The 19,598-nt window shown below is 56.1% G+C and overlaps 2 protein-coding genes across 8 annotated transcripts in view; both read right to left on the reverse strand.

The window, feature by feature from the left end:
- Nucleotides 1–459: 459 nt before the first annotated feature.
- Nucleotides 460–11,432, reverse strand: LRRC47 (leucine rich repeat containing 47). Its single transcript, XM_033115769.1, has 7 exons — nt 10,803–11,432; nt 5,316–5,771; nt 4,327–4,443; nt 3,486–3,601; nt 2,832–2,934; nt 2,475–2,564; nt 460–2,315 (listed from the first exon to the last, which is right to left on the reverse strand). Exons 1-7 carry the CDS (start codon nt 11,415–11,417, stop codon nt 2,079–2,081), a joined length of 1,734 nt encoding a protein of 577 aa, XP_032971660.1. The 5' UTR covers nt 11,418–11,432; the 3' UTR covers nt 460–2,078.
- An 822-nt stretch (nt 11,433–12,254) lies between these two features.
- The window catches only part of CEP104 (centrosomal protein 104), a 43,411-nt gene continuing 36,067 nt past the window's right edge, over nt 12,255–19,598 (reverse strand). For all 7 annotated transcript variants that reach the window (XM_033115765.1, XM_033115764.1, XM_033115766.1 and 4 more), the window contains one exon: nt 12,255–19,126. In XM_033115765.1, coding sequence (XP_032971656.1) covers nt 19,011–19,126 — 116 coding nt within the window. In that variant the 3' untranslated portion in view covers nt 12,255–19,010. The remainder of the gene's footprint in view (nt 19,127–19,598) is intronic.

Raw genomic sequence — 19,598 nt, forward strand, 5'->3', positions numbered from 1 at the left:
CGCCCAAGGAGCACACGCTCTCTCCATGAGATGTGACCCCCCAGAGCCCCACCAGACCTGAGGAGCTGCATCCATGGAGGGGCTCTGGCCCCATGGTCACGTACCCCGGACTGTCCTTACAGCCCTGGGAGGGTTGGGGAGGGTGGAACAGGAGCCTACTTAGTCACCACCCGGCCTCCTCCCCAAAGATTCAGGAACCTGATGGTCTGCTGGGGGGTCCTTAGCTGCTCCCTGGGCCGAGAGGACTGGCAGGAAGCTGGTTCCCAGGGTCCTAAGGTCAAGGGCAGAGGTTTCTCTGGGCTGGGCCTGTGTGATTGGCTGCTGAGTGTCTCCTGCTCTTGGCTGGCAGGGCGTGGGCAGGGCCAGCAGGCAGGTACCGAACAGGTGCTCAGTCTCTCCAGACACTTCCAACACTCACCTCCAGAAATGCAGGCAGGAAGACACCCATTGAGAAGGCGCTGGGTGTTCTTAGGGTTTTTATTAGAGGGTCGGGCTGGCAAAGAAAAAAATGTCAGCTTTCTGCCGTACGTGAAGTACATTCTAAATCTCACACAGACTCGAGCTGCATCAGAAAAGATGCAGGTACCAGTGGCTTCATCAACATTAAGGTCGAAGACGTGACACAATGTGGCCACTGAACCCTAAGTCCCAGCAGCCGGAGGGCAGCTGGCTGCGGCCTCCCCAGCCCCGGAGCTCCCAGCGGCTCCTCTGTGACGTGCCACCCTGTGCCAGCCACAGCACCAGGAGCCTCGACTGCCAAGAGTCATGGCATGATGAGGGGGACACAGCAGAAGGGAAGCTGCCAAGTGGCACCGGCGTCAGCCCAGGGACAACGGGAAGGCTTGGTGGTGAGCCCGCCATGTGCTGCAGGGCAGGCTGGGCTCTGGGGGCCGTGTGGCTCTGCCTGTACGCGCCACAGGTGGTTCGATGGTTAACTGCATGGGTTAAGTGGGGCTCTTTCAAATGCTCCCCCCAAAATGACAAAACACACAAACTGTCATTTGTAGGTCAGAGGCCACCTAATAAATGGTGTCACTAAATAACAAGAAGCTGAGGAGTCAGTTCCCCAAATTTCAGCCAGAACGTAAAGCAGTGAGGTCAGTAAAAAGCACCAGCTCCACAGCTGGCTGGCTCCCTACACCCAGGAACATTCTGGCTCCAGGGAGGGGCACGGACGCGTGTGCGTGCACACACTAGGAACACACGCAGATAGACGGTGCAGGCCTGTGACATGGAAAACTAAACACCTCCAGTAAAAGACGGTGCAGACCCCGTGGTGGGGCGCACACCTTCGGACTCCTGGCTTCGACACCTCAGGCCTGCAGTCAGTGCTACCGTCGGCCTGTCAGCTGCTGGCAACAGCTGACAAAGTCCAGGGAACCGCCCTGGAAACCTGTGCATTTCCCCCGAGATGCGGTCCTGCCGTCGTCCGCTTGTGACTGCGGTGCTCGTTTCCAGCGATTGTGAAAGCCCACTGATCCTTCTCACATTTTGGCCTGGCCCAGTGGATGGTGGCCCTGGGCTGGAAGGCTCCACGCAGCTCCACGCGGCTCCACCCCAGAAGCAGCCAACAGCAACATTCAGCAATTTACTGAACAAAATTTTTTCATAAAAAATTTACCGCAAGCTGGAGAACATGACTCGTTGCACATTTCTCTGGCAGTGTGATTTTAAAAGACGTGACGTCGTAGAAAAATAATTGTGCAGTTCAACGAAATGCATGTTGTTCAGCGTCTCCGTTTAGAACCGAACATTCAAACCAATTGTAGTGGCTTTTTCCCCCACGAAGAGTCATGGGCTGCGTCTACATGATTTCAGAACATCTGCTATTCGATTAACTTCATAAAAAAACTTAGTAAGAGCTGTGGGCAGGACAATCTCAGCACATGACACGTAGCACACCTTCACAACCAAACCTTCTGGAAACAACAAAGAATGCAGGAAGCTTAGAAAAGGCCGAGGTGAAACGTGACGAGGTATCTCACAGCCCACGCAAGCCCTGCAGAGGAGGCAACGCTAGCGCTCTGCCTGCTGTGCTCGCTGACTCCCTGCCGCAGCCTGGCTTCTGTCTCAGTGGGTCAGCGGGTCACGGTCACGTGGGATGCGGAGAAGTCCAGGTCCGTCTTGGATGGGTACACCACCTTCAGGTGCCCGTCCTCGTCCAGCACCCGGACCTGCTCCACCAGCAGCGGGCATGTCCCGCCCTTCTCAGCACTGGGACCTGACACTGGCCCCGAGGTGGCATCGGCTTCCACATCTGACAGCGAGCCCTCCTCTTTATTTTCTAAAGTGTATTTGTTGATTTCTGCCATTTTCTGCAAGTGAAACATGTCCTTTTAACCTAGAGATTAGAGGCGACCCACAGAAGTCGCTGCCACAAGGGGCAGCTGTGCGGAGGGTGGCAGGAACACAGGACACGCCACGCTCTGTCCCCTGTGGCCAGTCACCCGGAAGGAGCCGGCGGCCTTACTCACCAGAATGAGGGTGTCCATGATATCTTTACAGATCTGCAGACTCGTTGCGCTTGTTACTTCCAGAAACAAATCAGAAGTTGTTTTCTTAATCTTAAAAAGATTTCAGAAAAAGAATAAAATTATGAAAAGTAGACACGAGCAACTGCGACACTGAACCTGAAGAAAACCCTATAAAACGGCATCACACAAGCCCACTGTCACCTTCCTACGACAGACACAGAGCAGGGAGCGCAGGGGGTGATGGGTGTGGCACCAGGTGTGCAGGCCGGCCTGGTGCAGGCGGGCAGCAGAGCGACGGGGCTTCGGGGCACAGGCACGGTGGTAACTACGCGTGAAAGAGCCTCAGGCACCGCCCACCTTGGTCTTCTCGCTGTTGGTTATCGGTGGGAAAGAAATGACATCGCCCTGGGCATCCACGAGGCAGGGATAGTGTTCTCTTCCGTCAAGTAAGTGAAGGTATCTGAGGGAGAAACGCCCGCCATGGGCACGGCTATGAAGACACACCGAGAGGCTAACCCAGACAAATCAAGCTCTTCAGCCCAAGTAAGTGTAACACGCAGGGCACGTGTAACAGGCTCACACCCGTGTCTGCACGCGACGGCAGCGGGGCTAATGAAGGCAGCCTGGGACCTGCGTTTGGTGCGTTTCCCAGCCCGTGAGATCTGGGTAAGACGCAGCGGGTTTGATGGGTTGTCTTCCCAGAGCTAGTGGGCGACATGGTTCCCTCTTCTCCCCTGGCGCCTGTCCTGAGGACCGCCCTCCTGTGACATGACACCAGACTGCACTCCGAGCACTGGCTCTCTCGGCAGTGGCATCACCTCCGACACGCCCACAGGACACGCACCCAACAGTATTTAGCCCATGTCAGAATCCCTAAGAGTACAGTGAACGATCTGTGGGGGATTCCTCCAAGTTACCGAGAGGGAGGACAGCGTGCCGCGGTCTCCTGGGAGTGTGCGCACGCCCCCGGCCGCCCTGCCTGCGCCCCCCGCAGGCCCCCGCAGAGCCGACCTGTGCAGGCCCGAGACCGTCTGCCGCTTCCGCTGCTTCCGGTGCTCCTCGGCCTCCAGCTGCAGCTGCCGGATCAGCTCCTGGGCCTTGACTTCTCTGCGCCCCAGGGGGACGATCTGCGGGGTGCAAACCTCAGGTCAGCGCACAGGGAAGCGCGCTCACAGCTACAAGACATACCCATCCTGTCATCCATTCTGGCTCTAAGTGTCACCTCTCTCCTCCATTAAGTGTCACACCTCTCTCCTCCATTAACCTCCACGACAGGGACAGGGGACAACAGTCCAGGAGCTCGCAGTTCTCCTGCCTCGGCAGCACACGTATTCACACTATTCCCACGGTGCCTTCAGAGGTCACCAGGGCCCGAATGCCCAAACACTCAAGTGCTTTGGAAACTGAGCTTGACCTTGAACCCGCCCAACACACAGCTGCGCTCCAGGGCTGTAGACCTTGGAATGCCGAGGAGAGACGGGGAGCAGGGGAGCCTGTCAGGGCAGGCGTGCAGCTCGCCACCGACGGCAACAGACATGGAGCAGGAGCGACAGAGCAACCCCCGCTCAAGTCAGCCCCAAGTTAGGGGTTTTGCCATTGGGATACAAACCATACATTTTTGGTTAAAAGTTAGCGAGCAAATGAAGAAAATCATTCTCAAGTTACGTACGACCTCCCTTGAGGAGCTCTCTTCCCAAAGTGACTGTAAACATGGCCTGTTTTGTTTAGGGTACCTGCTAGGAACAGTGTCTGATTCTATCTTCAAATGCTCAGATGCAATCTCTAGCAGGCGTATTTCTCAAAAGCACAAAGGACACCTCCCCTTGCGAACGCAGGAGGGGCGCTGTGTCACCTGGAGGTCCTGTGGTGGGCGGGCAGTGTACAGCAGGGGCCCCCGCACCGCTGTGAGGTCGTGGGTTGCGATGGTGGCCGCCGTTCTCTTCTCACAGAGATCCTCGTGGAGCTTCGTCTGCAACACGAGATGAGAGGCGAGCAAAGCTCAGCGTGCCCAGTGGGGCAGGCGCCCAGTCCGGCCCTCGGCACCGCGGCCTCCCTCCTCCACCTCCCCAACCAAACATTCGTTTTGTGACACCAACCTCAGAAAACTGTTTTATCTGTTTATCAGCAGAATTTCTTCTTTCCCTAACTCTAGAACACAATATTTGAGACTTCAAAAAACCCATCTTGAACTAAAATTTATGACCGAATTAACAAAAATAGGACTTGAAAAGGAAAATCAGCCCAGCATGTTTTCTTCTCAGACACTGGTCTGTGAGTTCTAAACTCGCGGCTTCGCATGCCCTCTGCATCCTCCAAGCGGGAGGATTTGTAAGACACAATAATACATGAACCTCCAGAAAGGCGCCTGTCCCCACAGGGCCACCCTCAGGGGTCTTTCTCACATCAAAGATGTGCTTTTGATTTTAAGAGATGGGCAGACTGCACAGAAAGAGGACAGATTAGGAAGTTTATCCAGCTAAGACCTAAACAAAAACGAAACAATTCACCTAAGAACATGCTGGCGCGAGTTGACGATTTCAACACTATCATATGTGCAACTAAATGTATGATTAGTTACAGACGTCAGGACGCCCACCAGGCATCAGAAACTCCAGGAACGCCGATTTTCCACGGCAACAAAGCTGTCTTCAGAACTACGGCTCAGCTGCGAGAGCTGTGGGTGGAGGGCAGGCCACCACTGCCCAGCCAGGTGCACGGGTCTGTGTGCGCGAGGCGGCCCACGCTCGGGGCCCACGTGCCATCCCCACCAACACCCTGAGCCCGCTCAAGGCCACTTGCCCCACGGCCTGTCCCCCCCAGCCCCCCTCGGGCTGCACCCACCTGAGAGGTGAGGAACCGCTTGAGCGCGTTCCCGGCCTGCAGGTCCATGCCCCTGACGACGGCCCCCACGATGAACGGCCGGACGTCCTTGACCTCGGGGCTCACCCTGACCGTCAGCGGCGCGGGGTTCTCGGAGACGTGCAGGACCCGGAGCAGCAGCCGGCAGGCTTCGTCCACCTCCTCCTCCTCCCCATCCCCGCCCTCCCTCTTCTTCCTCTCCCTCCGCTTCCGCCGGCTCTCTTCCTTTTCGGGGTCGGCCTTGCCCCTGCCCTTCCCGCCGCCACGGCCTCCGACGCGCAGGTACTCCAGGATGGACTTGGTCTGGCAGCCGCCGACCATCTTCTCCAGCCGCTTGTCCTTCAGCTTGTTCCCGCGGAAGTTGATCTCCTTGAGCTTGGGGCAGTCGGCCAGCTCCGCCGGGATTTCGCTCAGCTGGTTGTTGGAGAGGTCCAGCGTCTGGAAGGGGGACACAGAAGGCATCAGACTCCCGGACTTGGGCCCGGCTGGGGACACGGGGGGCACCGTCAGTCCCATCATGCCCCTGGGCCAGCCTGCGGTCAGCCGCCTAAGCGGCTTCCATAACACACGGTCTTGACCACAGCCTCCTGGTGGTCACACCTATGGACCGCCAGAACCATGGGGGACAGGGGTCCGAGCAATCTGGTATGAGCAGAGAAGCACCTCAGATGAGGGCTGGGCACCCCACAGAGTGGTGCTAAGATGTTTAAGTCAAACGAGCTGGAAAGAACACAGCAGGAGTAAGGCAGCCTCAGTGCACACAGTGAAATGCGACGTCCCCAGCAGTACGTCTGAGGGCCCACAAATGGCCAGCTGGCGTTCATGCGGGAGGGAGGTCCTCAGCCAGTCACGACCCAGGAAAGAGTGCAGGGGCCACGGCTGTCGGCCCCATAAGGAGGCCTAGGAAGCCCATGGCCCACGGGGAAGAACCTTCTATCAGCATTATCGGCCGGACTCTGACAAAATGATGAAAACAAGCAAAGCAGCCACCTTACAAGGTCACAGACAGGCTTAGGGACACTAAGGGGCGTGGTCAGATTCCAGGGCACGGAAGGAACCTTCTTCCCAGCAGGTGCGGCCCTTACACCAGCGCGACAGTGCAGGGCAGGGTCCTCTCTCCCAGGAGGCCCAGCCGCACCTCTTATCCCAGCACGACTGCCCCAGCGGCAGACTCAGGGGTACTGGGCGCTGCACAGAAGTGCCTTTTGGTCATTTCCCCCAGGGCTTGCGGGAAGCTCTGGGTGGCCTTGCCTGGCACTGCTGAGCGCTGCCCTGGGGCTGGGGTTTAACAGGACAGCCTTGGAAGAAACCCTCCCTGGTTTGGTCGCAGTGACCCCAGGGACAGGCATTTGGGAAGTGAGGCAGCCAAGGGGTGGCAGGGGACTCTCGCTGGGCTGCGGCTCAGGGACCCGTGCAGAGCGGAGGCCTGGTCTGTGGGGTCTGCACCTAGCCTGCGTGGATCACACGCGAGTCAAAGCGAGGACGACAGCGTGGCGGGCAGCCCCACATGCACGCTCACAGCACAGCGAGGGCACACACTGGCCAGCGATGAGTCGGGTCCTGGCTGGGGTGTGACAGAGCGGCAGGCGGGCCACTGTAGGTGGCGGATTTTATTAGGACTGAAAAGAGGCAGGGGCTGCGATTATTCAGAAGATGCTATCAGCTTTGGCTGATGCAGAGGACACTTTTAATGAAATTTCACAGATCCCAAGATAAGAAGGAAATTACAAACGAGTCTGAATCCTGTGACTGAGCAGTCAGGCTGCCAGGAGAACCAGAGTGGAGACGCGGCGTCAGCGCTGAGTGACATTCCTGAGGAGCCACCTATGGCAGAGCCAGGACTCAAGGAAGCAGGGGCACCTGCGGAGCAGGCGTCCAGCTCACAGTCAACACAGGAATGAAAGCAGGACAAGGGCCACAAAGTAAACCAGACATGGTCTTCAGTCACCACCCGGGACCAAGCGGCCGAGGGGCCACTGGGTTACCAGCACTTCTTACAATTGTCACCATGCTGTGCCTCTCTAGGCCTTTCTCCACTGGGGGGGGAGGGGGCGGGGGAAGAGGGCTGGATAGGGTGGGGCAGATGGACTGCACCCCTGCACCCACCTGCATGTGACCTGGCAGCCCCTCCCACGAAAAGCCAGCAGGGAGGGGAGGGTGGGGCGGGGCCATGGCTCCAACCAGAGATGCTTTAGGACAAAGGTACCGGGATACTGGGGCGTGGGGGGGCAACAATCACCAAATAATCGGCATTTCAGAGCAGTGCCGGAAGTGGCAGCTCAGGAGAGGAGGTGGGAGAGGGATGGAGGGAGGCAGCAGCAGACAGGGTCCTGGGGTGCCAAGGCACAGACGTGGGGGTCCTGGTAGAGATGTGGAGACTGGTTGACAAGGGCAGACTGGTCCCTACACCAAGACGCCAGATTCAGCGGGAAGCGGGGTCCGCAGGTCTCACCTGGGGAGATGCCCGGAATGGAAGGGGCCATGGGTACAAAGTGGGAATCGTGCAGGAGGCACGATGCACAGGCTTTCTCACAGGGGACGCTGGGTCCAACCCGAGGGCAGGACACCCACAATCACTTAACAGGGAGAATCAGGTGCACATGCGGTGGCTTCCAGGCTCGCGCCCGGAGCGGACACCGAGGACAGCCGTCTGCTCCTTTCTTGCAGGTAACACAAACACCGACAACAGCGGCGAGGGGGGGACAGCCCCCAATCCTGGACGGTGAGGCCGCCTGCCTGGTGGGAATGTCACCTCTGCACAGGACACGCTGCCAGGAAGGGGTCTGAAGTGTCTGGTGGTGTGAGCCTGAGACAAAGCCTCCGCTTCTGCCGGCGTGTAAGGCACCGTGCGCGGTCCAGCGGGCGGCGGGGGCCTGGACTGTACCCTGGCACTTAAGTGAACCCACCGCCTCCAGCAGCAGCGGAGAAAATAAAAACACTGAGGAAGTGTTTGTTTTAACTTCCGTTTCTCTTATTACTGCACAAAGGTTTCACCTTCACAGTTGAACTTCTGTGAAGCCTGCCTGTGGGAGGAGTCCCATATGTGAGCACACTGGCCCACCAAGTGGGAACCACTCCTGGACGCTGTGGCCTCTCAGCTAACGTGCCTTCCTGACCCCTTTCAGGAGTTTGGGGGCACATCTGTCCTGTCTACTGCTCTGACAGGCAGTGCCACAGGTCTGGGTCACCTAAAATGCAGGCAGCGGTGACATGAGGTGCCACCTCTCCTTGGTGCGCTGCAGCCCTGGCAGTGGAGCCCAGTGGGTAACAGAACCCCGTTCAAGAATGTCCAAACCCGGGGGAAAGCCCACCCCACACTCTGACTTCTCCCGGACAGGTGGGAGCTGAAGGGTCAGAGGCCGGGCTGACGGTGAAGCTAAGCCCACCAGAGGCCTAGGGGACTCACGGGGAGGGAAGGGGGGCAGGTCTTTACAGCTGTCAGCTCTGGGGCCACCGCCCAGCGCGGCTCCCTGGGGAGAGCGCACCCATGCGCCGGCCCTGGGGCCCCGATTCGGGCAGGCAGAGGCCTGCGTGCTGTTACCCTGCTGCCTCCAGGATTCACACCCTGTGATGTCGCCCCACCAGGCTGGACTGGGCTGTATTTACTCAACAGGACGCAGGGGACACAACAGGGCGCTAGTGCCAGGTCCAGCTCCTTAAGAAGGCCTAGCAGTGTCTGCTTTGTGCTCTGAGGAGCCCTGACCTGCCACGTAAGGAGTCAGAGGAGGGAGAGGTCCCCGATGACACGGAGGGAAGCCCAGCCAGCCCGCATCCGGAGGAGCCCGCCCTGAACCGAGAGCCCTCACCAACAGAGTGCCGGCTGTCATCTGAAGCTCCAGCCCGGGAGCTGTAAGTCAGTGTGGGTGACCTGTCCTCCCGGGCACCGAGGGGCCTGTTCTCACAGGTGAGGAGACAGGTGCAGGAGCCAACGGGCCACGAGAGACGAGCTGAGACCCACGCGCTGTTTCCCAGCCTGGTTTTCTCCACTCGTGCTGTCTCCCCACAGCACCAGGCAGGCCAAGGACAGCTCTGCACTCAAACCTCCGGCGTGTGCGGCAACGCCGTGCACACACTTCTAATCCTCACGAGGCATCCTTTTAGAAAAGGCCCCCAAAGGGCATCTAAGCCCAAATGGGGTTCCAAGTGGCGCTCGCATGACACTCTCCAAGAAACAGGCCTCTGCAAGTGACACGGATCGAGCGGAAGTCTAAAACTGGTGGACAGAAGGGCCGGCCAACGGGGCACTGCCTGTGCCGTCACCTCAGTGAGGGCGTCTGCACACAGTAGACGCCTGCTGGTGCAGGCAGGCGCCAGAGAGGGTGGTGCACAGCGCTGGTGAGACAGCACGCCCGGAGGACAAACGCAATGACTGAGCGTGCACTCCCGTGACGCCACCTAAGCCACACGTCTGCTACATCAACCTTCCGGAAAACCAACTCCGTCCGATGGGAGGACGGAGTAGAAAGTGTCCCCAGCACAGCCCGGGAGACCAAGGGGTCCTGGGGAGTCACCCCTCACAGCTTCTTCCCAGAAATGCCAGCAAGCACGTGCCATTCTGCAGCGGTCTCATCTATTTCTCCTACACACACAGCCCTCTGCATACAGACGTATTTGTACAACGAGTGGGCATCAAGGGTAATTTCTGCCGCCAAGACATCAGTTGCTAAACGGCACACACGTTTTATTAAGGACAGTCGGCCTGGACAACAGGAAGAAGAGACACAGGCCTGCCTTCTGAAAGATGACACCACAGGGAAGACGCAGGGGAAAGAGCACTGCACAGGTGGCTCTGCGACTTCCGTCCACCTGTCTCCGGGACTCAGCAGACTTAACGGGCACCTGTTAGGAGCCAAGCTCCGCGGGGGCCTGGACACCCGGCGGAACAAGGCAGCAGACCCCCCCGGACAAAGCCGTCCAGAGGAAAACCCACGGTATGTGCTGTGGACGTTGGGCCACCCCTCCGGCGTCCTGTAAACAGCACAAATAACCCCCCCCCCCCAAGGCTGCTGGTGGGGTCCAAAGGAGTCTCCCGTATGAAATCACATCGTGTGGCCTAGTGTGAACTCCAGCCAGTTCACACCTTCATGCCCTGTCTGGGTGCCTCCCCCCCCCACACGGGGCTCCTTCAGTCATTTCACACGTGCGTGGAGCACAAACAGCGAGACATGGGGCCCGGCTGTTGTCCGGCGTTGGACCTGAGAGGGAGGGCAAGTTTGCTAACAACTGCGAGGCGGTGTGTTCCGCGTCCAAGCCCAGCTGTGAACAGCGTGGAGCGAGTGGGAGAATCCCCCGAGGGTGACGGCCGGGCTAGTTGTCATCTCATGGGGGCGGGGACGGCTCCGCAGAGGTACCGACACCGCGGGCCCTTCCCAGGCCGGGTGCCCGTGGGCCGTCACCGGGGACGCCTAAGCCCCCGGAGGGCTCCCCTCCGCGGCGACAAGGGCCCGCCCGCCCGCCCGCCCCGCCGACCTTGAGCGACGCCAGGTGGGCGATGTCGGCGCTGAGCTCTCGCAGGCAGTTGTCGGCGGCCGCCAGTTCGCTGAGCAGGGGCAGCGCGCCGGGGCGGAAGAGCTCGGCCGGGAAGGCGTCCAGGCAGTTGCCGGTGAGGTTGAGGGTCTGCAGGCGCGGGGCGCAGCGCGCCAGGTCGGCGGGCAGCGCGCGCAGCCGGTTGCCGCTGAGATTGAGGCTCCGCAGCTGAGGGAAGGCCGGCGGCTCGGCGGGGCCCAGGCCCTGGCCCGGCGGCAGCGCCTCCAGCGCGTTGCCCGACAGGTCGAGCACGCGGAGCGCGGGCAGCGGGCCGAGCTCGGGGCTCAGGCCGGGCCCCAGCGCGTTGCGCCGCAGCACGAGGCTGTGCAGCTGCGGGAGGCCCTGCGCCAGGCCCGGGCCCGGCTCGCGCAGGCTCCCGCAGCCGCTCACTTCCAGGTAGTGCAGCAGCGGCAGCGTGAAGAGCCGCGGCGGCAGCCGCCCGCCCGCCGCGCGCACCCGCTCCTCCAGCCCGGGCCCCGTCAGCAGCAGCTCCCGCCGCCGCTCGCGCTCCGCCAGCTCCAGCTCGGGCCACGCCTCGGACACCGCCGCCGCCGCCATCGCGCCGCCGCTCCCGCGGCCGCGCCCAGCGCGCTTCCGGGGCACGGCCCGGCACTTCCGGCCAGGACCGGAAGGAGCGTGGAGAACGCGGTCCGACGCCGGCGCGCCGCGCGAGTGCCGCGCAGGAGAGGGTCCCCCCACGCCGGGCGGCCGGCGGCTTTGGAAGTTCCCACCCACTGAGCGTGGGTCGGGCCGCGGGTGGGGGCGGCGGAACGGCGGCCTGGGGCGTCGGTAGCCGCGCGGACCACTCCCACCTGGGCCGATGCCCCCGGCGCCTCTGTTCCGAGAGTTGAACCCCGGGTCCGAGGGACCATCGTGGCCAGTCCTCGACCCCACCTGGCGAAGCCCGGTTCCTGCACGACGGAGACGGCGGGAGGAGCCGGAGTCGTCGTCCCGCCACCGCCGGGGTCTTGCCTGCAACCGGTGATAACAGGCACAGTGACTAGTTCATTGACACGTCCACCTCGTGGATCCACCGGCGACGCGCAGGGACACGAGCGACTCCGAGGAGGCTTAGACCCCGGGCTTAAACACCGTCCAGTGGGGAAAGCGGCGGGAGGGAGGCCGCCTGCGGGGGACGAGGTGGCTTTTAGGGAAGACGAAGGGGCCCTAGGAAGAACAGACGACAGACGTGTGACAGTGGTGACAAAGTCTGGCGATGCTGTCACGATCGTCTCCTCTCGCGACAGGAGTCGGACTTCTTCCCTGGCTGGTGACGCTCCGGAGGGGATTGCTGACAGCTGAGTGCCTTTGGAGGATCTGCTTTGAGGCAGGCGATGGGAGATCTGAGAAGGCCTCTCCCTGCGTTTGCTGGTGTCCAGGCGCCCACAGCTCTAAGTAGTCCGTGTACCCACGTGGCATGAAATGGGGGGCATATCCGAACCAGGTTCCTCCAGTAATTTTCCACGCACTGGCTCCCTGCCCCTGCACGGTGACCGTAAGCCCTCGGCCGCCCTGTCCGTTCAGAGCTGAGTCCCCTTTCACCCCTATCGCCGGAGTCTAGGCTTCAATCTTCCCTGCTGTTGTTTTTGTTTTTAACAGCCATCCAGGGCATTTCTTTCCCTTTTACAGATCAGTGGTTCATGTGTTGGAGTCTCCAGGTGACGAATGGCTGGTGCTGCGTCCACCTCAAGGTTCTGACTGAGTCTGGGCTGCAGGGCAGGCAGAGGGACTCTTACAGGTCCCCCGTGGTTCCACTGATCGCTCGGGACCAGCTTGTTGTCCCGTGTCAGGACGTCTGAGCTGGGGGCATTTGAGGGAGGGATGGACGTGTGAACACTCAGGGCAGCCGCCCCTGCTGTCTGCCCGTGTTCATGAACTCTCACCCCAGCAGGGTTTTCGGCTGTTTCATTCTGTTTGGAAATCCCTGAACTTTTTATTGAAGTACACCCTGGAAAGTGTACCCACGTCATAACTGCATTTTGCCCAATTTGAACACATCCATATAACCATCCCCCTGAACAAGAAACAGGTTGTTATCAGTCCCCCCAAGTCCCCCTGTGCCCTGACGTCTGACTGCGGATGTGTCTTGCCGGCCTTTGCCCTTCATTGTTTTGTGCAGGGTGTGCTCCTGGGTGCCTGGCTTCTTTGGTGCCACATTACGCCCGTGGCGTTGATCTCCGTGTGGGAGGCACTTGTGGACCATTTGCTGTTCCGCAGTGTAAGTAAATTGTGAATGTACCAGATTTATTTCCAGCAGGGCCGTTGTGCTGGCCTGGATCCGCCCCACACCCTCACTGCACCACACACAGCAGCGGCAGGTTTTTGTCTTGGTTGCTGTCAGTTGTGACCGATTCCATCTGTGAAGGGCAAACAGTGAGTGTCCCCAGGCAGCGCCGGGGAGGAGAGAGTCGGACTTTGAGCCTCCTTCCGGTCTGTACTTTCTGAGTCAGCTCCAGCTGTCCTCTGTGCCTGCTGGAATTACCCCAATTCCCAAGAAGTTTTGGTCTCTGCAGAGATTCTTTTGGGAGACTGTACACATGTGTACAATACTCCTGGGGTCTGTGTGTAGCCTTGCTTGCTCAGTGTCTCTGGAGCAGATTTTTGCCATGCAATAGCTATTTATGCCATCTTGCCAGGCTTCAAGAATATTAATGGTTTTATTTATGGGCAACAACCCAAATGCCCATCCGCAGGAGAATGGATGAATAAATGGTGAGACACTTCTTAAAACGGATGACCACATAGGGAGCGAGTTAGCGACTACACACAACAGCATGAACGGTTGTCAAGGTCATGACGTCACGTCAAGGGAAAAACGCGAACCACAGGAGAACACACAGAGTGTGATTCCATTTGCACAGCTTAGAAATGTGTCAAAGTCAAGGTGATGTTATTTTGGGACACATCCCTACGTGGTAAGTCTGTGAAGACAACCGGAGGTTGATGCAGCATTCCTGGGAGCAAAGCAAGGGAGAGCTGGCTGGTCTCCCGGAAGGTTGTCCGGGCCGCCTTGTGTGGATTAACCAAGTGATTAGTGGTTCGTTTTTCTGGAGCCCAACCAGTGCCACCAAGCTGACTTTGTGACACTGTACGGGGACAGCTTTTTCGGTGGTGATGTTGGCTGCAAAGCAACTGCCCAGTCCCTGTGGCTCTCCAACAATACAGGTCTGCTGTCCACTTGGCATGTCAGCTGCTGCGGGCCTGGCCCAGCCTGTGGGTGGGCCCTGTCTGCACAGCGTGTCCTCCTGAAGGAACGCCCCTACCCGGCCCAAGCTGTGCTCTCACGGCAGAGGGGCCAGGCGAGGTGGACAGAGTGAAACCCCTGAAGCAGGAAGCTTCCGCTTGCCTGTGGTGTACATCAGTTACCTCTGCTGTGTACTCGGGCTGAGGGAGCCGCCTGCAGGACACGCGGCACGGCAAGGAGGAAGCAATGGCGGGACCCCACAATAGAAGCGTCCCTCGAACTGGGGGAGACGCCTCTGGAATCACAGCCTTGGGGCTGGAAGAACCTCAGACTTGAATCGGCTTGAGCTGCTTCCCCAGCCAGAAGCATCTCCCCTTCATCCCAGGCTCGGCTCTTCCCATCCTGCTGGTAACAGACCCACGCCACTTCCCAAAGCAGCTCTGTCTCTCTCTCACCCACCAGTTCTAGGTCTGCCCTCGGCCTCCTGACAGCCCTGCACAGACACAGCTGGCCGCCTGCCCCGCACCTCTGTGCCTTTCTGGTGGCCTGCAGAGGCTTTGTGTAGGGGGCGTCTGCCTGCCCCAAGGGAAGAGTCAGGGCTGGTCACGGCACCCCTGTTAATGAGTATTCTAAGGATAGACTGTGCCATTGACCTCCTTTTTCAGTGCATTGGGTAGTTTCGTATAAAATCAACATACTCCAGTTCCACTAACAATGCTGCTGCTATGACGGTAGCCAAAAACCTAGGCACTGAGAATGTGGAATAGTTCAATCCTTATCGGAGTCCTTAATGTATGTCAGTGAAGTTAAAATTTGTTTGAGTTCAGGCCATGCACGCCTTTCATTAGACTTGTGTTTTATAGCCGTGCTACCGTTGAAAATGATCTGCTACTATGCGTAGCAGTGCAGTTGCTTTTTGTATGATGGCCGTATATCACCAGTTAGTTTTAACAATTTGTCTAGTCATTCAAATCATTCTACAATCAACATGAGTTTTGCCTCACCTTCCCCGTAATTATGGCTTTATTTTTCTTATTGTTTTACCTTACCGCTTCTCTTATTTTTCTTGTCTCATTAATTGTCTTGTCTTGGCTAAAACAATACTGAATAGAAGTGATTATTCTTGATGTTATTTTTGGTTTTCAAGAAGATGCTTCCAGTGCTTTCTCGTTTAGAATAATACTTTTGTAGACATAGTCTGACATGTTAAAGGTTTCCTTCTATTTCTAGTTTACTAACAGGTTTTCATGGATGCATTTTGTATTTTTTTCTTCATCTGTGGAGGTGATCATACGGTTTTTTCCCTTTTGATCTATGAATGTGGTGAAGCACGTTTGTAGATTTTCTTCTATCGAAGGGTCATTGGAAATTTCTGCTTCTGATCAAGATTCAGTAACAGACTGAATTTATCCTCCACATATGCTAATAGGAAACGACGCTTTTCAAGACACTGGACCTCAGGTGACAGAAGAGAATGGTCCCTAAGAGAAGGGAAAGAAGTCAGGTGAGCCCTACAGTTACCTGAGCTCCCTGCCTGGCTGGTCTCTGGGCTGCAGAGCAGAGGGGAACGGAGGTGGAGACTGCAGCCTCCCTGAGTTGGGGAGACACAGCTGAGAGTGGGGAGCCTGAGGCTGCTGGGTCACAGGACACAGCACCATGAGCGGTGGCCATTCTGTCCTGCATGGTCTTCCCTGCTTTTGGAATAGGACATGTTATTCAGTGTTTCCCATTGGGGGCAGGTGGCCCTGTTGCATGACAACCAATTTCTGTCAAACCATGCAACCTGAGAAGGAATTCTTTTGTGTTCTCCAGACGTTTGAGATTCTCAAGTACCAGAGACATGGCCTCTGACCTCTATTTCTATGAGAAATAGTAGGTGGTATGTCAAGCTTTCAGAAGCAGCTGAGGGGACAAAATGATCGGCATTTGTTTCCCCTGGACGACCCTACAAGAAACAGGTGGACAGTGCTGTAGCCTCAGCCTTTCCCTGGGGTGCCAGCCCAAGGCCAGCCCTGGCCATGCTGATGAGGGGAGACCCAGGGCCCTGGCCTGTCCACCTCGCAGCCCCAGGGCACCCCAGGCCCCTCTGCACAAAGCTCCAAGTTGTGCCGGCCCAGCTCGGGTGCAGTGGCTCCCTCCTCGTCTCTCACACACACCCCACTGAGCAACTGGAGGATAAATCATTCGAAGTAATTTTTGCTGTTTCAACTGTGATATCCTGTTTCAAATTCATGTATATTTGTGCAAAGGAAAAAACTGTACATTGTAACTTAAAACAGAAACAATTCTAAAACTATCAAAGTTAACACAAGCTTAAAACCACCCTACCAATCTGAGAAAATGCTGCACTTATTTTAAAAGCAAAATAGCCTTGCTGCTGGTAAAAAGACCCTCATTCAGAGGGTAAAAAACACGAAGAGACTCTAGAATCCTCTTAACGGGCACCATGAGCGGTGGCCATTCTGTCCTGCATGGTCTTCCCTGCTTTTGGAATAGGACATGTTCAGTTAAGAGCATTTACAGAGCATTCCGATTTATTCCACAGGGTCAGATAGGTCAACAATGTTCTCTAATTCGTGTGTAGCTTAAAATCTTTCAGCTTCTTCAGCAGTAAACCCATCTGAACAAATTCATTATTTTAGAACCCAAACTCTCTACTCTTCCCTGTCCCTTTGTCAACACTCCTGAGCCTGTGCTCTGCGGTGTCGGCCCAGCCACACCTGCACATTTCGAAGGTGACTGTGACCTACACATTGCTTTTGAGTTATAATCTCGAAATAAAAGCGACACATATTTAGCCATCTTTTTATTATTATATTAATATACTCGGTGAATTGACTGGAAACAACAAAAATATATTACTTAGTTTATCATTCTGGTACCTGAAATAAAGACAAATAGAAAACTATGTTAAAACATTAAAAAGTTGCAAATTTTCATTAAAAGTATTTACATTTGTATTCAGAGACCAAATTTATAGATAACAATTCTTTTAAATTTACATAGACTATTTTGAAATATGAAAACAATAGAAATAAATATTGTTAAATACCCATAACATATTCATGAATGAAAATTCAATTACTAATTACTGTTCCAAATGTAGATACTTATATCTGTGAATGGCCAACGAAGCTTACAGTTCCTTTCACATTTTTATCCTTTATTCTTGGTTCCTTAATAGTATATGACTCTGTAAAGCTTTTCATACTAATCACTACCAGGAATCATTTCAACATAAACACATGATTCTTCTGTCACCAGCAAGACTAACCTGTTGTAAATGTACCCAATTTTGTCCGTCACTAAAAGTTAAATATTTTTACAAATATCTTTTTAAAGTTACAATATATAGAAAACATTACATTTATATTTCTTAAAAGTTCTGATTGGAGAGAAAAGAATAATTTCTTGGTTAACTTCTCTCATTATTGTTCTGTTTAAAAAAGTGTATCATCTGTATTTCAAAAATGGATTAGCAAACAATGACCAGGATTGGGGGGGCTGGGTGAACAGGGGAAGGAGAACACAAGCAATAATATTGTGATATTGGATACCAACTACACTTAAAAAAAATAAATTAGAAAAAGAGAAAGTAATGGCCAACATCTTTTTGAAGCCAGAAAGGATTTCACAATTATCGTCCTCTTTGTCACAATTATCTGTACTCCGCGTTGTCTAGTCAAGTCTTAACATTATTTCTCCCCGTACTTCTTTCCTTTTTAGTAGAGTATATGTAGTTTTAAAGATAATTCTGTTGGTCAGATTTATTCCTGCTCAGTATTTTGAGTCAACCAGAAGGTATTAGTTTACCAAAAATGGAGATTGATTAGTGCAAATTCCTGGTCACTAACTTAGGTGGTGAGTACACTGATCAGCTATTAGTTTTTACGTATTTTGTTGCTTTGCATGGTGGGAATTCAGATGTTTACACACTAATTATGCAGGACACATTTCATCAACCCCACGCACTTCTAGCGGGCACCCTGAAAGCTGCCTGCACAACGCTCAGGAGGAAAGCGAACATGTGACCCTGGTCACCGAATGGGACGGGGAGGGCCAGCTTCCTTGGGTCTCTAGTGGACGGGGTGCCTGGGGAGCACAGGCGCTGGCAGGAAGACGCCAGGCGTTTCCAAGCGGATCTCAGGCAAACACTGGCTGCCTGGCTATGAAGCACATGGAAGTATGTCCAGGGGGTGGGGGACTGGTCAGGCGCTGGGAAGGAGACCGGATTTGGAAGTTTGGTTTCATCATTTTAAGTGATGTTTTGGTTTTAAGTATCACATGAAGTGTTTTGAGAAGACACCTTACAGTTCCAGTTCCAACATGGTTTCACGAGGGACAGGCGGACAGGCCGAAATGACAGTGTGAGTGCTGGACGGGGAGCAGTTCTCAGCGACTGGTTTTTAACCTTTATTACTCGGTATAGTGGAAACACAGGCTCTGCAGACGCCGCGTGAGGGAGCAGGAGCGATACTGTGCACGCTCCCTCTCCTGTCCCGTTACACCGCCCAGTGAGCCAAAGCCCGGGAAGTTCTGCCACGCGTGAGATGGACCAGTGTGCAAAGGTTTACGGTGAAGGTTTTACGGATCCGTCCGAGCAGCTGAGAGGTGGGGGGTCTATGCTCGTGCCACCCCCTCTGCACGTTGACCAGACCCTGGCAACTGCTTTCACGCGCTTCCGATTCTCTTCCAACAGCGCGACGACTCTTCTGTTGGTGCTAAGGCCTGCGAAAGTCGGAGGCCTGACAGCTTGCAACTGCGGAGCTCAGGGTCCAACTCTGGGAGGCGGGTTCTTCCGTGGGTCCCACTCACGGTGCCCACGAGTGAGCAGCACGGCCAGGAGCCGGGGACAGCAGGGCGAGCACGCGGTCGCCAGGCCATAGACGGATTTTAGGAGAAACGGTTCACACTCAAGAGCCTTGCTCAATCCCGCACGGAGACGAAGGAGACAGAGAGCTGTCATGTCATCGCTTGGTGTATGTCCTGCCAGAGCTGCGACTCAGGCCTCCCTTTGGGGTGGGGATCTTGCTCCCAACCTTTGTTCCTGAGGTCCCTGATTTGCTCATGGCTGGGCCTTTACCTGCAGTGGACATACAGACATGCAAAACACGGGCACGTGTTAGGAGGGAGACTAACACACCAATCAGAGCACGAAGCCACGGTGACAGGAGATACTCAGGGACGGACAGAGCACGAGTGGCTGTGACATCCCGCCCCTCGTCTGCAGGAGCCGGCCTGACCCTGGCAGGTCGGCAGTGGACGGCGCTCAGCCCGCCCACCTGCACCGGCTACAGATGGAGGTGTACGCGGGTGGCTGGGGAGGAAAACCCTGCCACGGGGCAGAAGAAAGAGAACGGAGTCATTCACCTAATTGTATCTCCAAAATTCCGCTCCAGGGATGAAAATGACATGCGTGTAACTAGAGTCTCACTCACTGAGTGGCCGCGGCGGCCCCTCCGTGACCTCCCTTCCTCATCTACAGACGAGGCCGGAGGACGGCGCAGGCCCGTTTATCACGACGGTCCTCTCGCTTCCTCCTCGGCTTCCTTACA

The sequence above is a fragment of the Rhinolophus ferrumequinum genome, chromosome 9, assembly GCF_004115265.2.
Source record: "Rhinolophus ferrumequinum isolate MPI-CBG mRhiFer1 chromosome 9, mRhiFer1_v1.p, whole genome shotgun sequence".
Lineage (NCBI taxonomy): Eukaryota > Metazoa > Chordata > Mammalia > Chiroptera > Rhinolophidae > Rhinolophus > Rhinolophus ferrumequinum.

Excerpts from the sequence above, each read along its gene's own strand:
- LRRC47 (XM_033115769.1), bottom strand. The coding sequence starts at position 11,417 with ATGGCGGCGGCGGCGGTGTCCGAGGCGTGGCCCGAGCTGGAGCTGGCG. Across the intron at positions 3,602-4,326 it reads GCCCACCACAGGACCTCCAG|ATCGTCCCCCTGGGGCGCAG; the intron begins GTGACACAGCGC and ends TGCACCCCGCAG. Across the intron at positions 2,316-2,474 it reads TCATGGACACCCTCATTCTG|AAAATGGCAGAAATCAACAA; the intron begins GTGAGTAAGGCC and ends TTTCACTTGCAG.